This window comes from Peromyscus leucopus, chromosome 1 (assembly GCF_004664715.2).
Source record: "Peromyscus leucopus breed LL Stock chromosome 1, UCI_PerLeu_2.1, whole genome shotgun sequence".
Lineage (NCBI taxonomy): Eukaryota > Metazoa > Chordata > Mammalia > Rodentia > Cricetidae > Peromyscus > Peromyscus leucopus.
The window spans coordinates 53,158,762-53,179,744 of NC_051063.1; the positions used below are offsets into that span (position 1 = coordinate 53,158,762).

The 20,983-nt window shown below is 47.0% G+C and overlaps 2 protein-coding genes across 5 annotated transcripts; both read left to right on the forward strand.

Annotated features, from left to right (window-relative positions):
- Positions 1–2,730: 2,730 nt before the first annotated feature.
- Positions 2,731–12,897, forward strand: Nolc1 (nucleolar and coiled-body phosphoprotein 1). 4 transcript variants are annotated; one of them, XM_028891159.2, is made up of 13 exons: positions 2,731–2,928; positions 5,909–5,964; positions 6,073–6,218; positions 6,319–6,458; positions 7,044–7,206; positions 8,211–8,326; positions 8,610–8,748; positions 9,347–9,475; positions 9,605–9,715; positions 9,828–10,448; positions 10,598–10,704; positions 10,853–10,945; positions 11,085–12,897. In XM_028891159.2, exons 1-13 carry the CDS (start codon positions 2,809–2,811, stop codon positions 11,241–11,243), a joined length of 2,100 nt encoding a protein of 699 aa, XP_028746992.1. In that variant the 5' UTR covers positions 2,731–2,808; the 3' UTR covers positions 11,244–12,897. The 4 variants fall into 4 exon arrangements, with proteins under 4 accessions (XP_028746992.1, XP_028746993.1, XP_028746990.1 ...); XM_028891160.2 differs by having other exon boundaries at positions 6,076–6,218; XM_028891157.2 differs by having other exon boundaries at positions 2,732–2,928; positions 7,041–7,206.
- A 7,360-nt stretch (positions 12,898–20,257) lies between these two features.
- On the forward strand, positions 20,258–20,679 carry LOC114708131 (DNA-directed RNA polymerases I, II, and III subunit RPABC4-like). Its single transcript, XM_037203231.1, has one exon. The coding sequence runs from the start codon at positions 20,338–20,340 to the stop codon at positions 20,512–20,514; it is 177 nt and encodes a 58-aa protein (XP_037059126.1). The 5' UTR covers positions 20,258–20,337; the 3' UTR covers positions 20,515–20,679.
- Positions 20,680–20,983: the final 304 nt, after the last annotated feature.

Genomic DNA, 20,983 nt, shown 5'->3' on the forward strand with positions numbered 1-20,983 from the left:
AATCAGAGTGATGCTTCACAGTGTACAAGAAAGTCATTACACAACATGGCTTGGCCAGTGAGCCCGGAGGAATCCTGTCTCCACCACCACACCTGGCAGTTTGCATTTTCCTGTAGGTTCTCGAGAATCATATTCCTTATTTTTGTAAGACAAATGTTTTTGTTACTGAACCATCACATAGTCCTTTATTTTTGTAGTGCTTGGTTTTGAACCCAGGGTCCTATACATGGGGAAGCAAGAGCTATACTACTGTCTAACCTAGTCTCTTTTAAAAAATTGTGGCCGGCGGCGGTGCTACACGCCTTTAATCCCAGCAGAGGCAGGCAGATCTCTGAGTTCAAGGCCAGCCTGGGCTACAGAGTGAGTTCCAGGAAAGGTACAAAGCTACACAGAGAAACCTTGACTTGAAAAACCAGAAAAAAAAAAAAAAGTATGTGTGTGTGTGTGTGTGTGTGTGTGTAGAGGTGTGAACCTGTGGAGGTCAGAGACTGAGGTCAGTTGTCTTGCTTTCCACTTTTTTTTGTTTAAGATTTTAATTTATTTGAGACAGCGCCTTGCTGTGTCTCTGTCCTGGAGCTCACTATGTAGACCAGGCTGGCCCTGAGCTCACAGAAATGTGCTTATTTCTGCTGAGATTAAAGATGTCACTAAACCCATTTTAAATTTTGTTTTGCTGGAGTGGTAGGACACACCTTTAATCTGGAGGCAGAGGCAGGTAATCTCTGGTCTAGAGAGTGGGTTCCAGGACAGCCAAAGAAATCTTGGGGAAAAAAAAGATTTTTGTTATGAGACTGTCTCAATCTATTTTGTTTTAATTATGTATATGAATGTGTGGGTTTTTTTTTTTTAAGATTTATTTATTACATATACAGTGTTCTGCATGCACGTATCCCTGCAGGCCAGATGAGAGCACCAGATCTCATTACAGATGGTTGTGAGCTGCCATGTGGTTGCTGGGAATTGAACTCAGGACCTCTGGAAGAGCAGCCAGTGCCCTTAACCTCTGAGCCATCTCTCCAGCCCAAATGTGTGTGTTCTTGCATATGTACATGTATCCGTGGGTGCTACAGAGGCCAGAAGGGGGTGTGGGATCCCCTAGAGCAGGACTCACAGATGGTTGTGAGCTGCCTGACCCAAATTCAGCCTCTGGAAGAGCAGTAAATGCTTCTAGTAACTGAGCAATCTCTCCAGCCCCCTCACCTTATTTTTGAGACGAGATCTCTCGCTGAATCTAGAGTCCAGCCAGTTAGCTGCAGGGTCATCAGCACCATATCAGCCCTGGGGCTGCAAATGCAAGCCACAGCACCTGCTTTTACACCAGTGCTGAGGATCTGAACTTGGTATCCATGCTTGCAAGCTCAGCACTTGCACACTGAGCTGTCTGTCTAGTCCCTTCTCAGTTTGGTAGACTTGGCTCAGGCTGGACTAAAACCTTCAGTGTCCCTGCCTACTGCAGCTGTTACAGGGGAGAGCTACCTGGCTTGTGGCTAGAGATCTTTTTAGAACAGACTGACTTCCGGGATGAAGATTTAGTATTTCAGATTTGGGGAGAAGTGATCTCTCTTTAAAGACAGGGTTTCTCTGTTAAACTCAGCTGGCCTCAAATGAAGAGAACCGCCTTTGCCTCCCAAGCCCTGGGTTTAAAGGCATTTGCCACCTAATGAGAAACTCTTGTTGGAAATAAAGGTTTTCTAAACTGGGGCTTGTGTCCATTAAGTGTTTCAGTGAAGCCCCAGATTAGCTTGGTCACAGCCTACGGCGTAGGCTTGAATCATTTTTGTTTGTTTGAGACAGGGTTTTTGTGTATAGCTCTGCCTGTCCTGGAACTCACTCTGTAGACCAGGCTGGCCTCAAACTCAACAGAGAGACACCCGCCTCTGCCTCCTGTGTGACCACGCCCCACAGACTATTTTTTTTAATGCACATATGTGGATAGAACCACCTCTGGGAAACAGGGAGATAACAGTTCTCTTTAGGAGAAGGGCGTGCCTGTTTTGAGGCAAGTGGAAGGGTGTCCACAGGAAATGGGTCTTTATTCCTTCCTGAGAGATGACTATTGTAATCTAAGAATGGCTGATACTAGAGTTATGACAGAATTCAGTGTGACTTCTGACTTAGGGAGAAAATATTTTTGTGATTAATAAGAGTGTATTGCTTTTTGACTCAGGTTTCATACATGGTCCTTTTCTCCTAAAAGAGCTGTCCCCTCAATCCATGGAACTGTGTGGGAGGGGTAATTAGTTTTCTTGTAACCTAAGTGTGATTGACAGGCAGTTTGGGGTATTAACACCATTGTCACCACAATGAGCAACTTTTAAGGATCCTCGTGGTTTGAGCCTGGGGCTGGGTGGTACCCCTGGGTGTGAACGGTAGGAGAGAAGCCATTGTCCGTGGTGAGAGACGAGTACTGCAGTCCATTCGTTATTGTGGGATCTGAGTAGCAGCCGGGGCTGGGAAAACGACTGTGGAAAAAAATCCATTCAGCAAAGATAACGCACGGGAAGTCACAAGTTTTCCCGCCACCGCCGGGAGCGTGACCTCTGACGCGAAAGCCCCGCCTTCATAATGGGCGGTCGGCTGGCCCCGCCCTGGGCAGGATGGCGACGCACTTGGGACCGGAAGGAGTTTATAGACCTCGACTGGATCCCGCTTCCGACGCGGAGTGGAGCTGCCTCGTTCAGCCCCGCGCTTCCGCCGCGCGCCGCGCGACGTGATGACGACACCGGACCCGCCCCCTGCCCTGGTGGTGCTTCAGGGTTCCTGAGTCGTGCAGCGTGCGCGACGGTAGTGACGCGTTTTACCGGGAGCATGGCGGATACCGGCTTGCGCCGCGTGGTTCCCAGCGACCTTTATCCCCTCGTGCTCGGCTTTCTGCGTGATAACCAACTCTCGGAGGTGGCCAGCAAATTTGCAAAAGCGACAGGCGCTGTGAGTCCTGGGTTTGGTCCGCGGACCGGGTTGGGACGACTCTCCAAGAATGTAGGCCTTGACATGCTTAGGAGTCAAGGAGGGAAGGTCTGGGGTCTGTCCGTCCGGTGTCTGCGCAGCCTCTCTGCTGACCGTTCTAAAGCTTGAGGCCCCGGCATCCCCCTCACGTGTCTGACTAGTGATCCTTACTGCTTTGACTTGGTGAGTTTTGGAGTGGCGGCAGGCGTGGGTCCCTCGTGGCCCAGGTCATGTGGCTGGCAGCCTAAGATGAGCAAGCGCCAGGTCCCACTGGGAGCAGTGGATTGTCGGTGCCTGGGTCTTCTGGTGTACTTTTTGGTTGGCCTTACCATTGTACTTTCATTTGTTTTTACAAAAGGAAACAATGATTGTAGGGTTAGGATGCCTTCAGGGTACTCTAGGAGGAGTGAGCATCGTGTCTGCCAAGTTTCACTGAACCTGGAGCTCTATGTAGTGAAATAAAACAAACTCAGTCTTTGGCCAGGCTCTGCGACTTTCTACATGTATGACCACGGCAGCCTTCTTTTGTTTGAGACAGGATCTGTGTAGCTCTTGTGTAGTAGAGGATGGCTTTGAACTTCTGTTCCTCGTGCCTCACCCTCTTAGTACTGAGATACAGGGATGTATTAGCATGCCTGAACATAGCAGGATGTCATTTAGTTTACAGGATTTCGGTTTTTGTTTGTTTTAGTTTTTCAAGACAGGGTTTCTCTGTAGCATGGCTATCCTGGAACTTGCTTTGGAGACCATGCTGTTCTCCAACTCATACCGTCTGCTTAGGCTTCCTGAGTGCTGGGATTAAAGCTGTGTGCCACCATGCCCAGCCTAATTTACAGAGTTTGGGTGCATGAGATTCACCAAGAGAAAATACTCAAAAGTAGTAATCCCATTGTAAGTAGACAGGAAGCATGACAGCTGTTAGGGCAGTGTGATCCTGTGTAAGAGCAAAATGAAATGGAGGAATGGGAGAACACCGTGCAAGACTGTAGACCTGTGCTCTTTTTCCAAGGATGAAACCATGACTAAAAATTTAGGTTATGCCATGTCGTGGTGGCGCACGCATTTAATCCCAGCACTTGGGAGGCAGAGCCAGGCGGATCTCTGTGAGTTTGAGGCCAGCCTCGTCTACAGAGCGAGATCCAGGACAGACACCAAAACTACACAGAGAAAACTTCTCTTGAAAAACCAAAAAGAAAAAAGGAAAAAAGAAACAGGTTACTTTTGCCTTGCTTTTATTTTTGAGACAATGTCTCATTGTGTAACCCTGGCTAGCTGGAACTTAGATGCAGACTACACTGGCCTCCCAGAAGTGCTTCTGCCTCTGGCTCCAGTGTTGGGATTAAAGACTGCACACCTGGCCTGCGTGTGTGTGTGTGTGTGTGTGTGTGTGTGTGTGTGTGTGTGTGTGTGTGTGTTTTGCCCCCTCCTGTTTCTGTAGCCCTTCCTGGCCTGGAACTTGGTTGGTAGCCCTTTTGGTCTTCTGATCCTCCTGCCTTAGATCCCGAGAATCTTGGGTTAAAGTCACCAGACCTTTTGAGGTAGGCTACTTCATTGTAGCAAAATGAGGGGATCTTTGCTGCAAAGGGAAGGGGTCAGATCAATCTCATAATAAAGGAGTTCCTTCAGCCAGGACAGTTTGGCATGTGATCTGGTAATAAGTGCCCACTGCTATCCCTACGAACTTTTATCTGGTGAACCATCTTCCAGTGCCTTTTTATTTTCTTTTTTCTCTTTCTTTTTCTTTTTTCTTTTTTTTTTTTTTTTTTTTTTTTTTTTGGAGTCAGGGTTTCTCTGTGTAACAGCCCTGGCTGTCCTGGCTCTCCTGAACTCAAAGAGATCTGCCTAGCTCTGCCTCTGCAGTGCTGGGATTAAAGGCGCGCACCACCACTGTCTGGCTTTTTTTTTTTTTTTTTTTTTTTTTTTGCCTGTTCTGGAACTCACTATATAGACTAAGCTGACTCAAACTCAGATCTATCTACCTATCTCTCCCTTCCAAGTGCTAGGATTAAAGGTATGTGCCACCACACCTGGTGCCTTTATTTTTTTCCTCCTGATATGGGGTTTCTCTGTATAACTTTGGAGCCTGTCTTGGAACTCGATCTGTAGACCATGCTGGCCTTGAACTCACAGAGATCCACCTGCCTCTGCCTCCCAAGTGCTGGGATTAAAGGCATGCACCACCACTGCCCGGCCACCTGGTGCCTTCCTAGAAGTCAGTTAAGCCCACAGTGGTGGACATTAGTGCAGGTGCCTGCAGAGGTCAGAGGTATCAGAACCCCCTGGATTTGGAGTTAACAGGTATTTATGAGTCTCCTGGTGGGTGTTGGGAAATGAACTCAGGTCCTCTGGAAGAGTAGTATGTTCTCTTAACCATTAAGCCATCTCTCTAGCCCCTCAATTAATACTCTATCAGTATTATTAATTGCTGGAATCTAACACTTTGAAACATGGATGGAAAGGTTTAGGAGTAGATATACTATATCAGAAGTAGCCCATTTTCTTATGCTCAAAGCTAGGATATATGTAAGTGGGGTTTTTTTCCCCTCGAGACAGGGTTTCTCTGTGTAGCTTTGCGCCTTTCCTGGCCTCAAACTCACAGAGATCCGCCTGCCTCTACCTCCCGAGTGCTGGGATTAAAGGCGTGCACCGCCACCGCCTGGCGTAAGTGGAATTTTTTTTCTTCTAATTTATGTAAGTAGTAAAAATCTTATGAAGATCTAGTATCACTTCCAAATTGAGTAGGTAAGTAACAGATAACTTTTTTTTTGAGACAGTGTCTTCTACATAGCCATGGCTGTCATATAACTGTCTGTTGGTCAGGCGGACCTTAACCTCAGATCTGCCTGCCTCTGTCTTGTAGGTGCTGGACCACGGTTGGCTGATAGATTGCATTTGATGAAAGAGTGACAGAATCTGACTAGGGAATCATAGCGTTTCTTTAACTCAGCCGCTTTTCTTGCAGACGCAGCAGGATGCCAATGCCTCATCCCTCTTGGACATCTATAGCTTCTGGCTCAAGTAAGCTTTCCTTGGTACCCTTGGGCTGTCTTCTCCCCAGGTGGGCTGGGCTCTGTGTCTTGGTTGAGAAGGCCCTGATCCCTCAGAAGTCAGCCTAACCTACATCAGCAGGTCCACCAAAGCCCCAAAGCGGAAATTACAGTCAAATGGACCAGCGACCAAGAAGGCTAAGAAGGAGACTTCCTCCAGTGACAGCAGTGAGGACAGCAGTGAGGAAGAGGAAAAGGCCCAAGGGCCCTCAGCAAAGAAGCCTGGTAAGGCGGTGCAGGGTTGGGTGCGGTGCTTGGGGAAGAGCATTCCAGACACCTGCCTGGACAGCGTGGTGATCCTCTGGGCGCCTGTACTTGTGTTCAGCTGGACCTGCCAAGCGAACCAGTGTGCCTCAGCATGCTGCGAAGGCAGTAGCCAAAGCTTCAGAGAGCAGCAGTAGTGAAGAATCCAGTGATGAGGAGGAGGAGCAAGAGGAGGACAACACAAAGAAGAAGCCTGTCCAGGTTGGTTTGCAGCTTTGGTTGTACAGAGAGAGGGCTTCAAAAGAATTTGGAAGTTAAACCCAAACTGGGTATCTAGCTCATGGTCTCGGTGGTCGAAGCTGTTCAGTATGGAAGAAATTCTGGGGGTTTTTGAAGAAGATGATCAAGTTGAGGTCTAGAATGGTGGTCTCCAAGTTATCTTCTCTACTCAGGACTGTTGTGTTCTTCGAGATATGTGTAGGGCCCTGAGAAAACAGGTGTTTTGTTGGGAGCTGGTGACAAGATTGTCAGGAGCAGGCCAGTTTTATCACTGAACGTTTTTTCACTGCTTAGCTGTGTGTTGTGTCTTCCTTTTTGCTTGTCCTTTCAGTAGGCTCTTAAACAAAATTAAAGGCATCTTGGGTGCCTATTGAGTGCCCAGGAGCTCTTGCTGATTGCCCTTGGTATGTTTTGTTTTGTGGGTTTTTGTTTGTTCCAGATGGGGTCTTTTTATGTAGCCCTGGCTGTCCTGGAACTCTCTGTGTTGACCAGCTGCCCTTGAACCCACACCCGCCTGCCTCTGCCTCCCAGCCTGACACTTGCCGCCATCTTTGTTTTCTTTAGCAGAAGGCAGTCAAGCCTCAAGCCAAGGCAGGCAGAGCGCCTCCTAAGAAAGCTGAGAGCTCTGAGTCTGAGTCGGACTCCAGCTCTGAGGATGAAGCACCCCAGACCCAGAAGTTAAAGACAGCTGCGGCAGCCAGAGCTCAACCTAAAGCCTCAGCCAAACCAGGTATTTCTGTCCCCGGGAGGGTAGGCTGGAACCAGTGGAAAATGGCATGGTTGCCGAATTACAGGTCTTCATCACTTCTCGTTAGCCGGGGCATGGCCGTAAAGGTCTATAATCTCACCTACCCAGAACAGTGTAGTAGGTGGATTGAACGTATAAGGCAAGCCTGGAAAACTTACCAAGACCCTGTCTCAAAGTTTTAGGGCGAAATGTAAGGCTGGGGATATGCAAGACTGTGGTAGAGTACTCACCTTGAATGTGTGAGGCCCTGGGTTTAGTCCTCAGTACTACACATGTGTTACCCCATCAGGGATGGTGTATACCAGTAACCCCTATAGACATATTAGGATTACTGTAAATTCAAGGCCAGCTTAGTCCACTTATCAAGTTCTTGGCCATCCAAAGAGGGGGAAAGAAATCAGAAACATAATTAAGTAAGATTTTATGGCTAGGGCCAGTATATAAGAAAAGCAGTGATTTTAGCAAAAAAGAAAAAAAAACATTTTTGTTCTTGTTTTTATTTATTTGTTTGTTTGTTTTGAGGCAGGGTTTCTTGTGTAACAGTCCTAGTTGTCTTGGAACTCACTTTGTAGACCAGGCTGGCCTTGAACTAAGGGAGCCACTTGCCTCTGCCTCCCAAATGCTGGAATTAAAGGCCTGCACCACTACCACCCAGCAAGAAAAACTTTTTTTTTTTAAATTTGCTTTCAGCCTAGCAACCCACACCACTCTTGAACTGATTGCTCTTTAATTGAAGGACTGAGCAGCAATTAAGTTCAAGGACTTCCTATCTCATCCTCTTGATGGCTAATCATCGATACATAGCCATCATGCCCATGTAACTGCTAGGCTTCAAGTTCAGGTCATCAGGCTTGGTGACAAAGACCCTTTGTTCGTTGAGCCATTTCACTGGCCTTAAAATGGATAGAAACTCTCTAAGTCCTGTGTTGTTAACAGGATATTTTTTGACGTCTCCCAATTTGTCTTAATATCTCTTTGTTTCTCAGGTACACCAGCTAGAGCACAAACTAAAGTAGCCAATGGCAAGGCAGCCAGCAGCAGCAGCAGCAGCAGCAGTGATGACTCAGAAGAGGAGGAGAAGGCAACGGCACCCCCCAAGAAGGTTAGGGTTGTAACTATCGAGGATGAAGTGAAGGAACTACCGGGTGTGTCTCTCTGCTCATGGGATTGGTTGGATTTGTTTTTTGTTTTTCCAAGACGACAGTTCCTGTCTGTAGCCTTGGCTGTTTTGGAACTAGCTCTGTAGACCAGCCTGGCCTCAAACTCAGAAGGATCCACCTGCCTCTGCCTCCCAGAGTGCTGGGATCATAGTCCTGAACCCACTACTGCCAGCCTGATAGGATTATTTGGGAAGATATTTTCCTGTAATGTAATTTTTTCCTCAGGTGCAGACTGTACCTAAAAAGCAAGGTATGGCCAAGACACCAGTGAAAGTAGCTGCCACCCCCACCCAGAAGAGTTCTAGCAGTGAAGAGTCTTCCAGTGAAGAGGAGGAACAGAAAAAACCCACAAAGAAAAAACCAGGTGATTGGACATGGGGCATCAAGCTGTATAACCCGCCTGTAAAACTAAGTCCTCATGGCCCAACAACTAGCTTCTTCCAAAAAGAAGTCCAGAAAAACAACCAAGAGGGAAGCCACAATGCCTCATGTAACCCAGACTCAGAAATGACCTATTCATCCCAGCCCACATTCTGCAGAAACTAGTAAGCCCCATTTCTAGACAGAGAATTGAGGTCCTTATTTTATTTTGTGGTGCTAGAGATTAAACCAAGGACTTCATGCATACTATGAAGGTTCTGTACTTAGAAGATACATCCTCAGTCCTGGGCACATACTTGATTTTGTCTGTTTGTCTGTCTATCTATCTCTACTTACTTTCTTTGAGACGGTGTCTTACTGTGTAGACCAGGCTGGCCTGGAACTCACAGAAATCTGCCTCCCGAGTGCTGGGATTAAAGGGGTGCAACACCACTGGACCTATTTTATTTTTATTGTTTATTTGAAATGTTTTCCCTCTGTAGCCCAGGCTGGCCTCATTCACAGTGATCTTCCCCCGTTAGCCTTATGAACCACCATGCCTGGCAAATGCATATTTCAAAACTATTGTACCTTTTAAATAGGTCCCTACAGCTCCGTCCCACCACCTTCTGTTCCTTTGCCAAAGAAGTCCTTGGGAGCCCAGTCTCCAAAGAAGGCTGCTGTGCAGAAGCAGCCTGCAGAAAGCAGTGGGGACAGCAGTGACGAGTCGGGTGAGTCAGGCTGTAGTCAGACTCGACAGAGAGAGGTGCTCTGTGCCTCTCTGTACATTGTGACATTGTTTCTGTTCTCCTGCTTGGCTTGCCATTCTGGACCCATCTAATGTCACAAGTTCTCCCTAGATTCAAGTTCGGAGGAAGAGAAAAAAGCCCCTGCTAAAGTGGTCCTCTCCAAGACACCTGCCAAACCAGCTCCAGCGAAGAAGAAAGCAGAGAGCTCTTCAGACAGTTCAGGTAATGCTGTCCAGCCTGTGGGCTGCTGGGATCTCCATTGTTTGGGGATGCTGTTACAGGGCTCCCCTGAATTTGATTTGGAGAGCTGTTCATTCTCTCCTCTCTTATGTAGATTCTGACAGTTCTGAGGATGAAGCTCCTACCAAGCCAGTCAGTACCACCAAGAATCCCTCAAGCAAGTCCGCTGTCACTCCCAAGCCGTCTGCGGCTAAGGCAGCTGCAACTCCTAAGCAACCTGCAGGCAGTGGTCAGAAACCTCAGACCAGAAAGGCTGACAGCAGCTCCAGCGAGGAGGAGAGTAGCTCCAGCGAGGAGGAAACGGCAAGGAAAACTGTGACAGCCCCCAAGTCCAAGGTGACTGCTAAAGCAGCACCTTCTCTGCCTGCCAAAAAGACTCCTCAGGCTGAGGACAGCAGCTCTGACTCAGACAGTTCCAGCAGTGACGAAGAGGAGAAGACACCTAAGCCTGCAGCTAAGAAGAAGGCCGCGGGAGGTGGAACCCCTTCCAAAGCAGCCCCCATGAAGAAAGCAGCAGCCAAAGGGAGCAGCAGCTCCTCCGAAGATTCCAGTGAGGAGGAAGAGGAGGAAGCGCCAGCCAAGGGCAAGGGCTCTGCTAAACCACAGGCCAGCAAGGCCAATGGCACACCAGCGCCTCAGAACGGAAAAGCAGGGGAGGAAAGCGAGGAGGAAGAGGAGGAGGAAGAGACGCCGAAGGCAGCAGTGTCCAAGCCAGGTCTGGATCTGTAGAGCCACCCTTGGGTTTTGTCTTCCGTTACTGGGGGGGACTCAGGGAGGGACGTAGACAGGGGACGTTGGCCTCCTGAGTGCTGGGTGCAGGTTTCTACCAGGCCTGGCTTTTGAGTCTGGCTTTTTGTTTTGTAGGTTCAGGAAAGAAACGGAAGCAGAGTGAGACATCAGAGGAAGCAGGGACTCCTCAAGCTAAGAAAGTTAAGCTCCAGACTCCCAACACGTTCCCAAAAAGGAAGAAAGTACGTTGCTCCACAGTGTTCTCAGAATCCAGCCCTTAAACCATAGAGGAGACCCTGGGGCCACCTTGACAGTCTGGCTTGACACCTCAGGCCTGTAAGGAGAGCTCTTAAATAACCACCTCATCTTAACTTGTATTTCATCCTCTAGGCAGAGAAAAGGGCATCTTCCCCATTCCGAAGGGTCAGGGAGGAGGAGATTGAGGTAGATTCCCGAGTAGCAGACAATTCCTTTGATGCCAAGGTGCGGAGTGTTGGGCACTCTTGGGACCTGGGAGGGAAGGGCAGCTTTGGGTTCAGATTGCCTGGAAAGGACAATCGAGGGAGAAGGTGACAGGGCTTTGGGATTGTCTTCTGTGTATTAACCTCTCATTATTTACCAGCGAGGTGCAGCTGGAGACTGGGGTGAGCGAGCCAATCAGGTTCTGAAGTTCACCAAAGGCAAGTCCTTCCGCCATGAAAAGACGAAGAAGAAGCGAGGCAGCTACCGGGGAGGCTCCATCTCTGTCCAGGTCAATTCCGTCAAGTTTGACAGCGAGTGATCTGTGGTCATCTTAGCGAAGAAAGGGTGATGGCGGAAGGCTGGCCAGTCACCTCCAGTGGACCCAGAAACTCAGTGCTGTTAGGAGAGGGTCTTGGCAAGGACAGATTTGAGAGGTCCTGACTGTCATTATGGTCTCCAGTTTTTTTCTGTTCCGACTTTTGTACGGGTTTGTTTTTGAGTGTTGTCTTTGCCTTCCTGTTCTGTGGGTCTTCATACTGAGAAGTTTGTATATTTTATATTAAATCATTTCGTAGAGATTTTTGTTGTGATTTTCAGAGATGAGTTCCACAGATTAAAAGTCTTAGCTATTGCCCAAGACGTAGCAAAATGTCACATGGTAAGACTTTTTCTCATTGGAGGATTCTACTCATGTGAGTGCACACATGCACATTTTATTCCTCCTTCCCTCGAAACCATGGCGGGGCACTGACTGTTAGTGGTTGTGGTATTTGTCTTTTAAGCATGCTGTCTGTTCATCTTCATTCATTGGGTCTGAGACTGAAGCTTTCAGAAGCCAGCGTGCATCTACAACTTTTGGGGATAAAATTGCTGTTCTTGGATATAACAGGCAGTGGTGGCTCATGCCTCTAATTAATTCCAGCACTGTGGGGGGGACGGGTGAAGGAGGGCAGAGGCAGGCAGATCTCTGGGTTTCAGGACAGCCAGGGCTACACAGAAACCCTGTGTGTGTGTGGTAGGGGGGGATTGACAGGCAGAATTCTTGTGTGGTGTGAATGTAACTGTCTTGAGTATTTTGTTTTCAGTAATTATTGCTATTACATGTTTACAGTACATCTTAGTTTTAATTTCAAAGCAAGCTTTTCTGACATTGAAAGGCATTTTCAACAACTTGACCTTTACTGCTGTTGTATACTAAGTTCATGGCTGTATTTGATTGTTTTTAACATCACCAAGAACTGAATGACATAATGTTTAATTATTTCTGTCTTAGTAACAGTAGTGACACAAAATTAATTGGTGTGATTTCTGCATGGTTGAAAATCACCCGTCAAAGAAGTGGAAATGACTAAGTAAAGTCCCCAGTGCTCAATGTGAAGTAGGTACAGTGGGTGCATCCCAGGAAACCTGTGGTAAGGAGTCAGACCTTACAGGGGCTGGGGCTTGAGAACAGTGTTGGAGGCATCTGCAGAGCATTTTGTCTAGAAGTTGCTACATGGGAGTGATTGTCCTGTTTAAGTTGGTCCTCTGGACTAATTGTTAGTACCTTATCTATGAAGTTACTGATCCAGACTAACTGGGAGGGCAACGAGGCATCTCGGGACAGTGTGCTTGCCTAGCATTCATCAGACCCTCGTTTGACCCCTAGCACCCCAGCAAATAAATAAATAAATACGTAAACGAGCAGAGATCCCTGGGCCAAGGGAGTAAGTAGATTATAAAGACATAGGATGTGACCAGAGTGAGGGAGGGAGGGAAGGGAAGCGCCCGCCTGGCAAGAACAGACAGCAGGTTCCCGGATGAAAGCGAAGGCGCCAAGGATGGCCTCCTGTGATTAGTTCCCACAGTCACTTGGTGACTTGTTCAAAGCTGGTTTTCTGTGGCAGCTCTTGAGGAAGAAAATGTGCTGATGTCTGCATGGTCAGAGCTCTACGTCTTACTACAAAACAATAAACTGGATGGTTTATGATGTATTCAGAGTTTTATTTTTGTGAGTATAAGGCCTCATAGCTCTGTAAACAGCAGAACAAGTAGGGGCCAGGGTCGGGACCTGTTTTTGAGCTCACTACAGGCTTCTTGGGCCAGTTTGCCAGTTCTTAGCCACTCTTCTCAAGAGGCACTTTTTCTAGGCTCAGCCCCCACGGCACCCCCCGCTTTTTCTTTTTAAAGATGGTGTCCACCATGCTTAGCTCTTCTTCAGGCTTTAGTTCAGCTAACGCACAGTTCAATCGGGAGTTCACAAGGTGGCCTATAAGCCAAATCTTGCTACTTGCATTTGCATCACCTAGGGGCTAAATGATTTTTACATTAAAACGTGACCATGGACAGCATTTGATTACGGAGGCCAGCCTGGTCTACAAAGCAAGAGCCAGGACAGCCGAGGGTACACAGAGGAAGAGGGGGGAAAAAAGAGAAAAAGCCTTATTTTGGTTTAGGTGTAGTAATGCAAACCTTTGATCTCGGCAGAGGCAGATAGCACTTGAGTTCAAGGCTAGCCTGGTCTACATAGAAAGTTCCAGACCAGACTATGTAACATTTTTACTTTGTAAAACCTTTTAAGTTTAATCTTTTCAGCTGGCCAGTGGTAGCTCATGCCTTTAATCCCAGCACTTGGGAGGCAGAGGCAGGCGGATCTCTGTGAGTTCGATGCCAGCCTGGGCTACTACAGAGTGAGTTCCAGGATAGGAACCAAAGCTACAGAGAAACCCTGTCTGGGGGGCGGGGGGAGGCAGTTTGCTGTAAATTTAGTCTTTTTGTTCATGTGTATTGGTGTTTTGCTTGCATGTATGTGCAAGGGTTTCAGATCCCCGAGAACTAGGGTAACAGTTGTGAGCTGCCATGTGGGTGTTGGGAATTGTACCCAGGTCCTCTAGAAGAGCAGCCACTGTGTTTGCTGAGCCGTCTCTACAGTTCCCATAAAACCTATTAAAAGTTAGACTTACTGGGGCTGGACAGATGGCTCAGTCAGCAGTTAAAAGCACTTTTGCACTGGGCGGTGGTGGCGTACGCCTTTAATCCCAGCACTCGGGAGGTAGAGGCAGGCGGATCTCTGAGTTCGAGGCTAGCCTGGTCTCCAAAGCGAGTTCCAGGAAAGGCACAAATCTACACAGAGAAACTCTGTCTTGAGAAAAAAAAAAAAAAGGAAAAATATATATCTGGGGTTAGAGAGATGGCTCAGTGGTTAAGAGCACTGACTGCTCTTCCAGAGGACCTGGGTTTGATTCACAACACCCACATGGCAGTCCACAACTGTCTGTAACTCCAATTTCAGGAGACCCAGCACCCATGCCGAAACACCAATGCACATAAAGTAAAAATAAATTTAAAAAAAAAAAAAGCACTTTTGCAGTGAACCTTTAAAGACTGCATCTAGCCTAGTGGTGGTGGCACATACTTTTAATCCCAGTACTCAAGGCAGAGGCAGATGGATCTCTGAGTTCGAGGCCAGCCTGAGCTACCAAGTGAGTTCCAGGAAAGGTGCAAAGCTACACAGAAAAACCCTGTCTTGAAAAACAAAAAACAAAACAAAACAAAAAAAGGACAGGATCTCACATAACCCAGGCTTCAAACACTCATGGTGTAGCCGAGAATGACCAAGAACTTCTTTCCTGAGTCCTGGGATTAGTGTATAACCTACCCCGTTTTATGTGGTGCTGGAGATCAAAGCCCAGGCCTCATGAATGGTAGGTGAGCACTCCACCACTGGGTAACATTCTCAGCCCCAGTAAACAATCATTCTAAAGGTGAGTTTTCAGAATTCCAGCTCTGAAAAACCTGCTTAGACGTCTGCAGTTACTAAAGAGGCCAGTAGGTGGGGCACTTACCCACTCATAGGAAGCCTGTTCCTGCTGTGAGCTAAATACAGAGATGAGACTCATCTCACCAGTTGTGGCTCGCTGGTTCTAGAGGGGATCTAAAGGCAACCTCTCTGGCCTACGTGGTCACCTGTTACCTGAATGCCAACTGCAAGCAACGTGGCTTGTAGCAGCCAAGACTCTCATGGAACCCTGCAACTCACCCAAGTTAAGGGATAGAGAGGGAAGAGCAATATAGATAGAACCAGGCTGTGGTGGCACACACCTTTAGTCCCAGCACTTGCGAGGCAGAGGCAGGCAGGTCTCTGTGAATTCGAGGCCAGTCTGTCTACAAAGAGTTCCAGGACAGACATGGCTACACAGAGAAACCCTGTCTCAAAAACAACAACCAAAAGTATAAGATAGGTATAGAGGGAATATTGGTTGCCTTTAATGGATGGGTAAGAGTTGTGTTTAGGAAGTTAGAAAGTCAGCTTTCAGGATATGAACAATATTCTCTATCCTGAATTGAGCAGTGATTTCAAATAAGCCATATTTTTATGCTTGTTTTATACCTACACAATGAAGTTTTGTTTTAAACGTATTTTCCATCCATCTTTTTTTTAAAGATTTATTTTATGTGTGTGAGTGCTCTATCTGCATGTATGCCCGCACACCAGAAGAGGACATCAGATCCCACTATAGATGGTTGCTGGGAATTGAACTCAGAACATGAACTCAGGTCCTCTGGAAGAGCAGTCGGTGCTCTTAACTGCTGAGCCATCTCTCCAGGTCCACTCTGCTTTATCGTCTTACCTTTGGTGAAGTGTTTGCAGATGAACATATGCTCATTCAGTGACTGTTCTACCCATTCAGTGCCCTCAGCATCAGAAGCTGCAGACCAGTGCTCTGCAGCTGGCTGGTTACAATTTTCAGTAGGGACCAGATTAGATAGGCACTTAGGAGCTGGCACAGTCCATGCACCTTGAAATTCCTCCTGGGTGTAGCTCTGCCACTGTAAGTCAGTGAGTGGTTCTCCGCAGATCAGTGGGACTCTGTAGGTCAGTGGTTCTCAACCTCCCTAATGCTGCGACCCTTTAATACAGTTCCTCATGTTGTGGTGACCCCCAACCATAAAATTGTTTTGTTGCTACTTCATAACTGTGATTTTGCTACTATTTATTATGAATTGTAATATACATATGTGATCTATGACTCTTGTTGGGGTCATGACCCACAGGTTGAGAACCACTGCTGTATGGGGACCAAGCATGATCTATGGATATTCATTCACATGAGATGGTGATGTGTATGCACAGAGCTTTAGGGCCAGCATCCACCATATCAGACCCACTGAGTGAGCTCCATGTGAGGATGGCAATGTCCACAGTGTGCAAAGTGACAGTCAGCAGCACATTGATATAAGACGACTCTGTGAGACGCTTTTAGCCAGCCCTGGGGTCATTTACCACTAGATGTGGCTGCTTGGATCTGGTTCATGAAGGTCCCATGAATGAAGTCAGTCAGACTGGCTAAAGTGGCTGGTGTTCCTGGAGGAGAGAACAGTGACATCAGAGGGGTCCTCAGTGGCAACAACGGCCAAGCTGTATTTACTATGTATTCAGTGTTCTGTCTGCATGCATGTTTGAAGGCCAGCAGAGGGCACCAGAACTCATTACAGATGGTTGTGAGCCACCATGTGATTGCCAGGGATTGAACTCAGGACCTCTGGAAGAGCAGCCAGTGCTCTTAACCACTGAGCCATCTCTCCAGCCCCCTCTTCAGATTTTTGGTGGAGGTACCATCACTTCTGTAGATACGCTCCTCTATAGACATTCAAGAGGGGGCCAAGTAGGGGTCTCCTGCCACATGGGATTTGAAGACACCTTTGCATCAAGGGCTCTGTACACTGGAAAGCTTCTCTTTAAGTGACCAAACAAGAGCACAGTGGTGCGTGGCTCCCTCCCTGGGTGGCACAGAAAGCTTTTGTTCGTTTTCTGTTTAAGGTGGTGCCATTTCCTTGGGACAAGTGAGATGAAACTTGAAAAAAAAAAAAAAAAAAAAAGCAAGTTTATACTTTGGGTTGGTTTTTTTTTTTTTTTTTTTTGACATAGATATAACCTACAACTTTGTGGTCTTACTTTTTGGATAGCAGCTCTTGAAGTCAGCTTCAGCTGTCCTTTGTTGGGTTCTGCCCACCTGTGTCTTCCTTGACAGTCTCACACTCACCTGGCTCTCACTGATTAGGCCAGGTTGGCTAGCCAGCAAGCCCTGGGGATTTATCTGCCGGTGCTGGGATTATCAGTGCATGCTACCATGTCTTGACAGGGTCTCTATGTAGCACTGGCTGTCATGGAACTTGCTACATGGACCAGACTGGCCTCTAATTCACAAAGATCTGCCTTCTTCTGCTCCCAGAGTACTAGGATAAAAGGTGTGTGTCATCACACCTAGCAACATTTTTTTTTTTTTTTTTGTCTTTTTAGACAATGTCTCACATTGTACCCCAGCTTGCCATGGAACTTATTATATAGTCATGTTAACCTATAACTTATAGCAATATCTTTTTTTCCTTTCAAGACAGGGTTTCTCTGTGTAGTTTCGGTGCCTGTCCTAGATCTCTCACCCTGTAGCCCAGGCTGGCCTCAGACTCATAGAGATCTGTCTGGCTCTGCCTCCCAAGTACTGGGATTAAAGGTGTGTGCCACCGCCGCCCAGCATTGTGGTAATCTTTCTGTCTCAGCCTCCTTAGTGCTGGAATTATTGGTGTTAGCAACCATGTCCAGCTCTCCTACATTTTTTTGTGGGGGGAAATGGACTCACTGTGTAGCCCTGGCTGGTCTGGAACTCACCATACAAAGTAGGCTGACCTCAAACTCATGGTAATCCACCTGCTTCTGCCTCTTCAGTGCTGAGATGAATCACTGTGCCTGGCAACAATTTTTTTTTAATTAAAAATGGTAAACACAGGGCTGGAGAGATGGCTCATTGGTTAAGAGCACTGGCTGCTCTTGCAGAGGACTGGGGTTTGATTCCCAGCACCCACAACATGATGGCTCATAACCATCTGTAACTCCCGTTCCAGGGAATCTGATTCCCTTTCTGCTCTCTGCAGGCAACAGGCACTATTTTTGTTTTGTTTTGTTTTGTTTTTTGAGACAGGGTTTCTCTGTGCAGTTTTGGTTCCTGTCCTGGACCTCCTCTGTAGACCAGGCTGGCCTCAGACTCATAGAGATCTGCCTGACTCTGCCTCCCGAGTGCTGGGATTAAAGGTGTGCGCCACCACCACCCGGCTTAACAGGCACTATTTGATTTTGAGAGTTACCACATTATTAGTTTCAAATGTCCTGTTTTCAACAACAAGAGAATCACACATTATACAAAGAAACAGTAGTGTAAGTTGGTGGGGTTTAGGAGACCCCCATCACTAGTTAGGAACTACTGACAGTTGATGGCTGTCAGAGGAGGAGAATCTTTTTTGGGGGTGGGGGATGTGGCACTGATAGATTACTCATGCCCATGGGTATACAAGCAGCAAAACTAAACACCTCCCCACCCATCTCTCTAATGCTGGGTATTGATCCTAGGTCCTTGTACCTGTTAAATATTTTACTATATCTCTGGCCCCTAAAATGACTGTCTTAAAGAACTAAAAGAAGAGGTGGAGACAGTAAACAAACAAAATGTATGTACAAAATAGATATATCTGAGAAGAAATAAAAATCTAGCTGCAGCCGGGCAGTGGTGGCACGTGCGCCTTTAATCCCAGCACTGGGAGGCAGAGGCAGGTAGATCTCTGTGAGTTTGAGGCCAGCCTGGTCTACAGGGTGAGTTCCAGGACAAGCATGGCTATATAATGAGAACTGTACTTAAAAAACAAAACTACTTTGTACACATTGGACCTGCTGATAAGCAGTGGCAGCTTGGAGAGGGATGTGAAGGACAGCTAATTTGTGAGTTCAGCTCTGTTCTGTCCTTTGCTAGGAGAAGTTCCTGATGTTGGGCTACTCACCTCTGATACTGTCACGGTTCCAAAGCACAGCTGGATCCTACTGACATGGAGCAAGAAACCACGGAGCTGAGCCAATGGCAGGCTGCACATAAGCCTCCCTGGACTACAAGTCATTCTTCTTCTTCTTTTTTTTTTCTTTCAAGACAGGGTTTTTCTTTTTCTCTGTGTAGTTTTGGTGCCTGTCCTGGATCTTGCTCTGCAGACCAGGCTGGTCTCAAACTCACAGAGTTCCACCTGCCTCTGCCTCCCGAGTACTGGGATTACAGGTGTGCACCACCACCGCTCGGTCTCAATAAGTCATTCTATATCTTAGATATATCTCTATTTTTAGAAGCAGTGGAGTGTACACCTCTTGGAATCATGACCTCGCATTCAGTATTTCCTTGGGGCACAGAATTGACAAGGACTCCTTTGGCATCTGCTAAAGTGGTGTGATATAGTTAACCTTAATTGTCAATTTGATGGGATCTGAAATCAAATAAGATGCTCTCTGAAAAGGTCTGTGAGGATTTTTTCCTAAAAGGATTAATTGGGAGAAATAGAGCCTTCTGCAGAGTAGGGGGCATCTTAGAAGCCCAGATAGGAAGTTATCCAAGGGAAAAGCAGAGCTGCCTGTCTGCCTGCCTGCCTGCCTGCCTGGGTTTCACTGCTAAGGGTTTCACTGTCTCTGTTGTAACTGCTATTGTGGCCGCCATCCTTTGTGACATGAGACTCCAGATGCTTGGGCCTTCCAACATGGACTGAACCGTCCAAGCCTGCAGCACCAAACTGGGTCTACTGAGGTATTTAGTTTATGAACTAAGGAGTGCCAGGGCCTCAGCCTCTCCAGCATCATGCAGCCAGCCACGATTGGACTCCCCAGACCCTATCCTGTAAGCCGTTCTAGCTAATCCCCTTTTAGAGGTCTGCTTTCACTTACGGGCCTGGGTCTATGCCACGTGTGCAGGTAGTTCTGGAGGCCAAAAGAGGCTGTCACAGCCCTTAACTGGAGCAGCTGGGGGCTCCCGAAACCCAGCTGGTCCTCTGTAAAAATAGCAAGCACTCTGAACTGCTGAGCCATCTCTCCAGCCCCTGAGATTATAATGTATGTGAACGTTTATGTATTCTATCAGTTCTGCTCCCCCATAGAACCCTTCCTACTACAGGAAGACTCTGGAGACAGTCAAGTCCACGGCAGGTGTGTGAAGGTCAGAAGTTCTGTGGAATCAGCTCTCCTTTGCCCCCTCACTTGGGTTCTGGGATTCAGTTCATGTCCGAAGCCTTGCATCATCAGATGGCAAATTCTGTTTATTCACTGAGCCATCTTTCTGACTCTCCATTTTCTCATTCCTAATACCTTGGGGTGTACTTAAGAAATTGAAAAGAGAATATAGTTTAAAAACTAACAAGAAGCCAGGTGACAGTGACACACACCTTTAATCCCAGCACTCAGGAAGGAGGCAGAGGCAGAGGGATCTCTGAGTTCAAGGTCACCCTGGTCTACAGAGTGAGTTCCAGGACAGCCAGGGCTACACAGAGAAACCCTGTCTCAAAAAACCAAAACCAGAAGACCGGAAGGAGGGTTTGCGTGCATAGAGAAGCTTCTCTGAGCTGCCGAGGCACTAACAATGGACACTCAAAAAGACATTCAGCCCCCAAAGCAGCAGCCGATGATATATATTTGTGGAGAGTGTCACACCGAAAATGAAATAAAGTCCAGGGATCCAATCAGATGCAGAGAATGTGGATACAGAATAATGTACAAGAAGAGGACTAAAAGATTGGTGGTCTTTGATGCTCGATGAAAAGTGGGAATTCAGGAGTGTCTTCATTCATACATTTGCCCCACTGATGTTTTTTGTACAGCTTTTGACTTAGCTTACTTATGACTACAACTGTAAACCTATGGTTTCATTTTAGAAATGTGATTGTATTTTGATACTTTGTATAAAGGAATTTTTGGTTTAGCATACGGCTTTTAATTTATTGTGCTCTTAATCTCTCACGCAATGAAGATGAAAATTGTTTCCCCAAACCACACTTTTATTCAGTCTTGTTAAAAAGTAGCGTTTTAGGCCATCAAGCCGGTGCTCGCCACCTCGCCAGGTGACCTGAGTTCAGGCCCTGGAACCACATGGTGGGAAGAGAACTAACTTCTGGAGCTTATCTGTCCTCTGACTTCCACGTGCGCACCAAGACTTGAGCATACACAGAGAAAAGAAAGAAAGAAATAAAATTTAAATAAATTTATCTAAATAAATAAATTTAAAAATT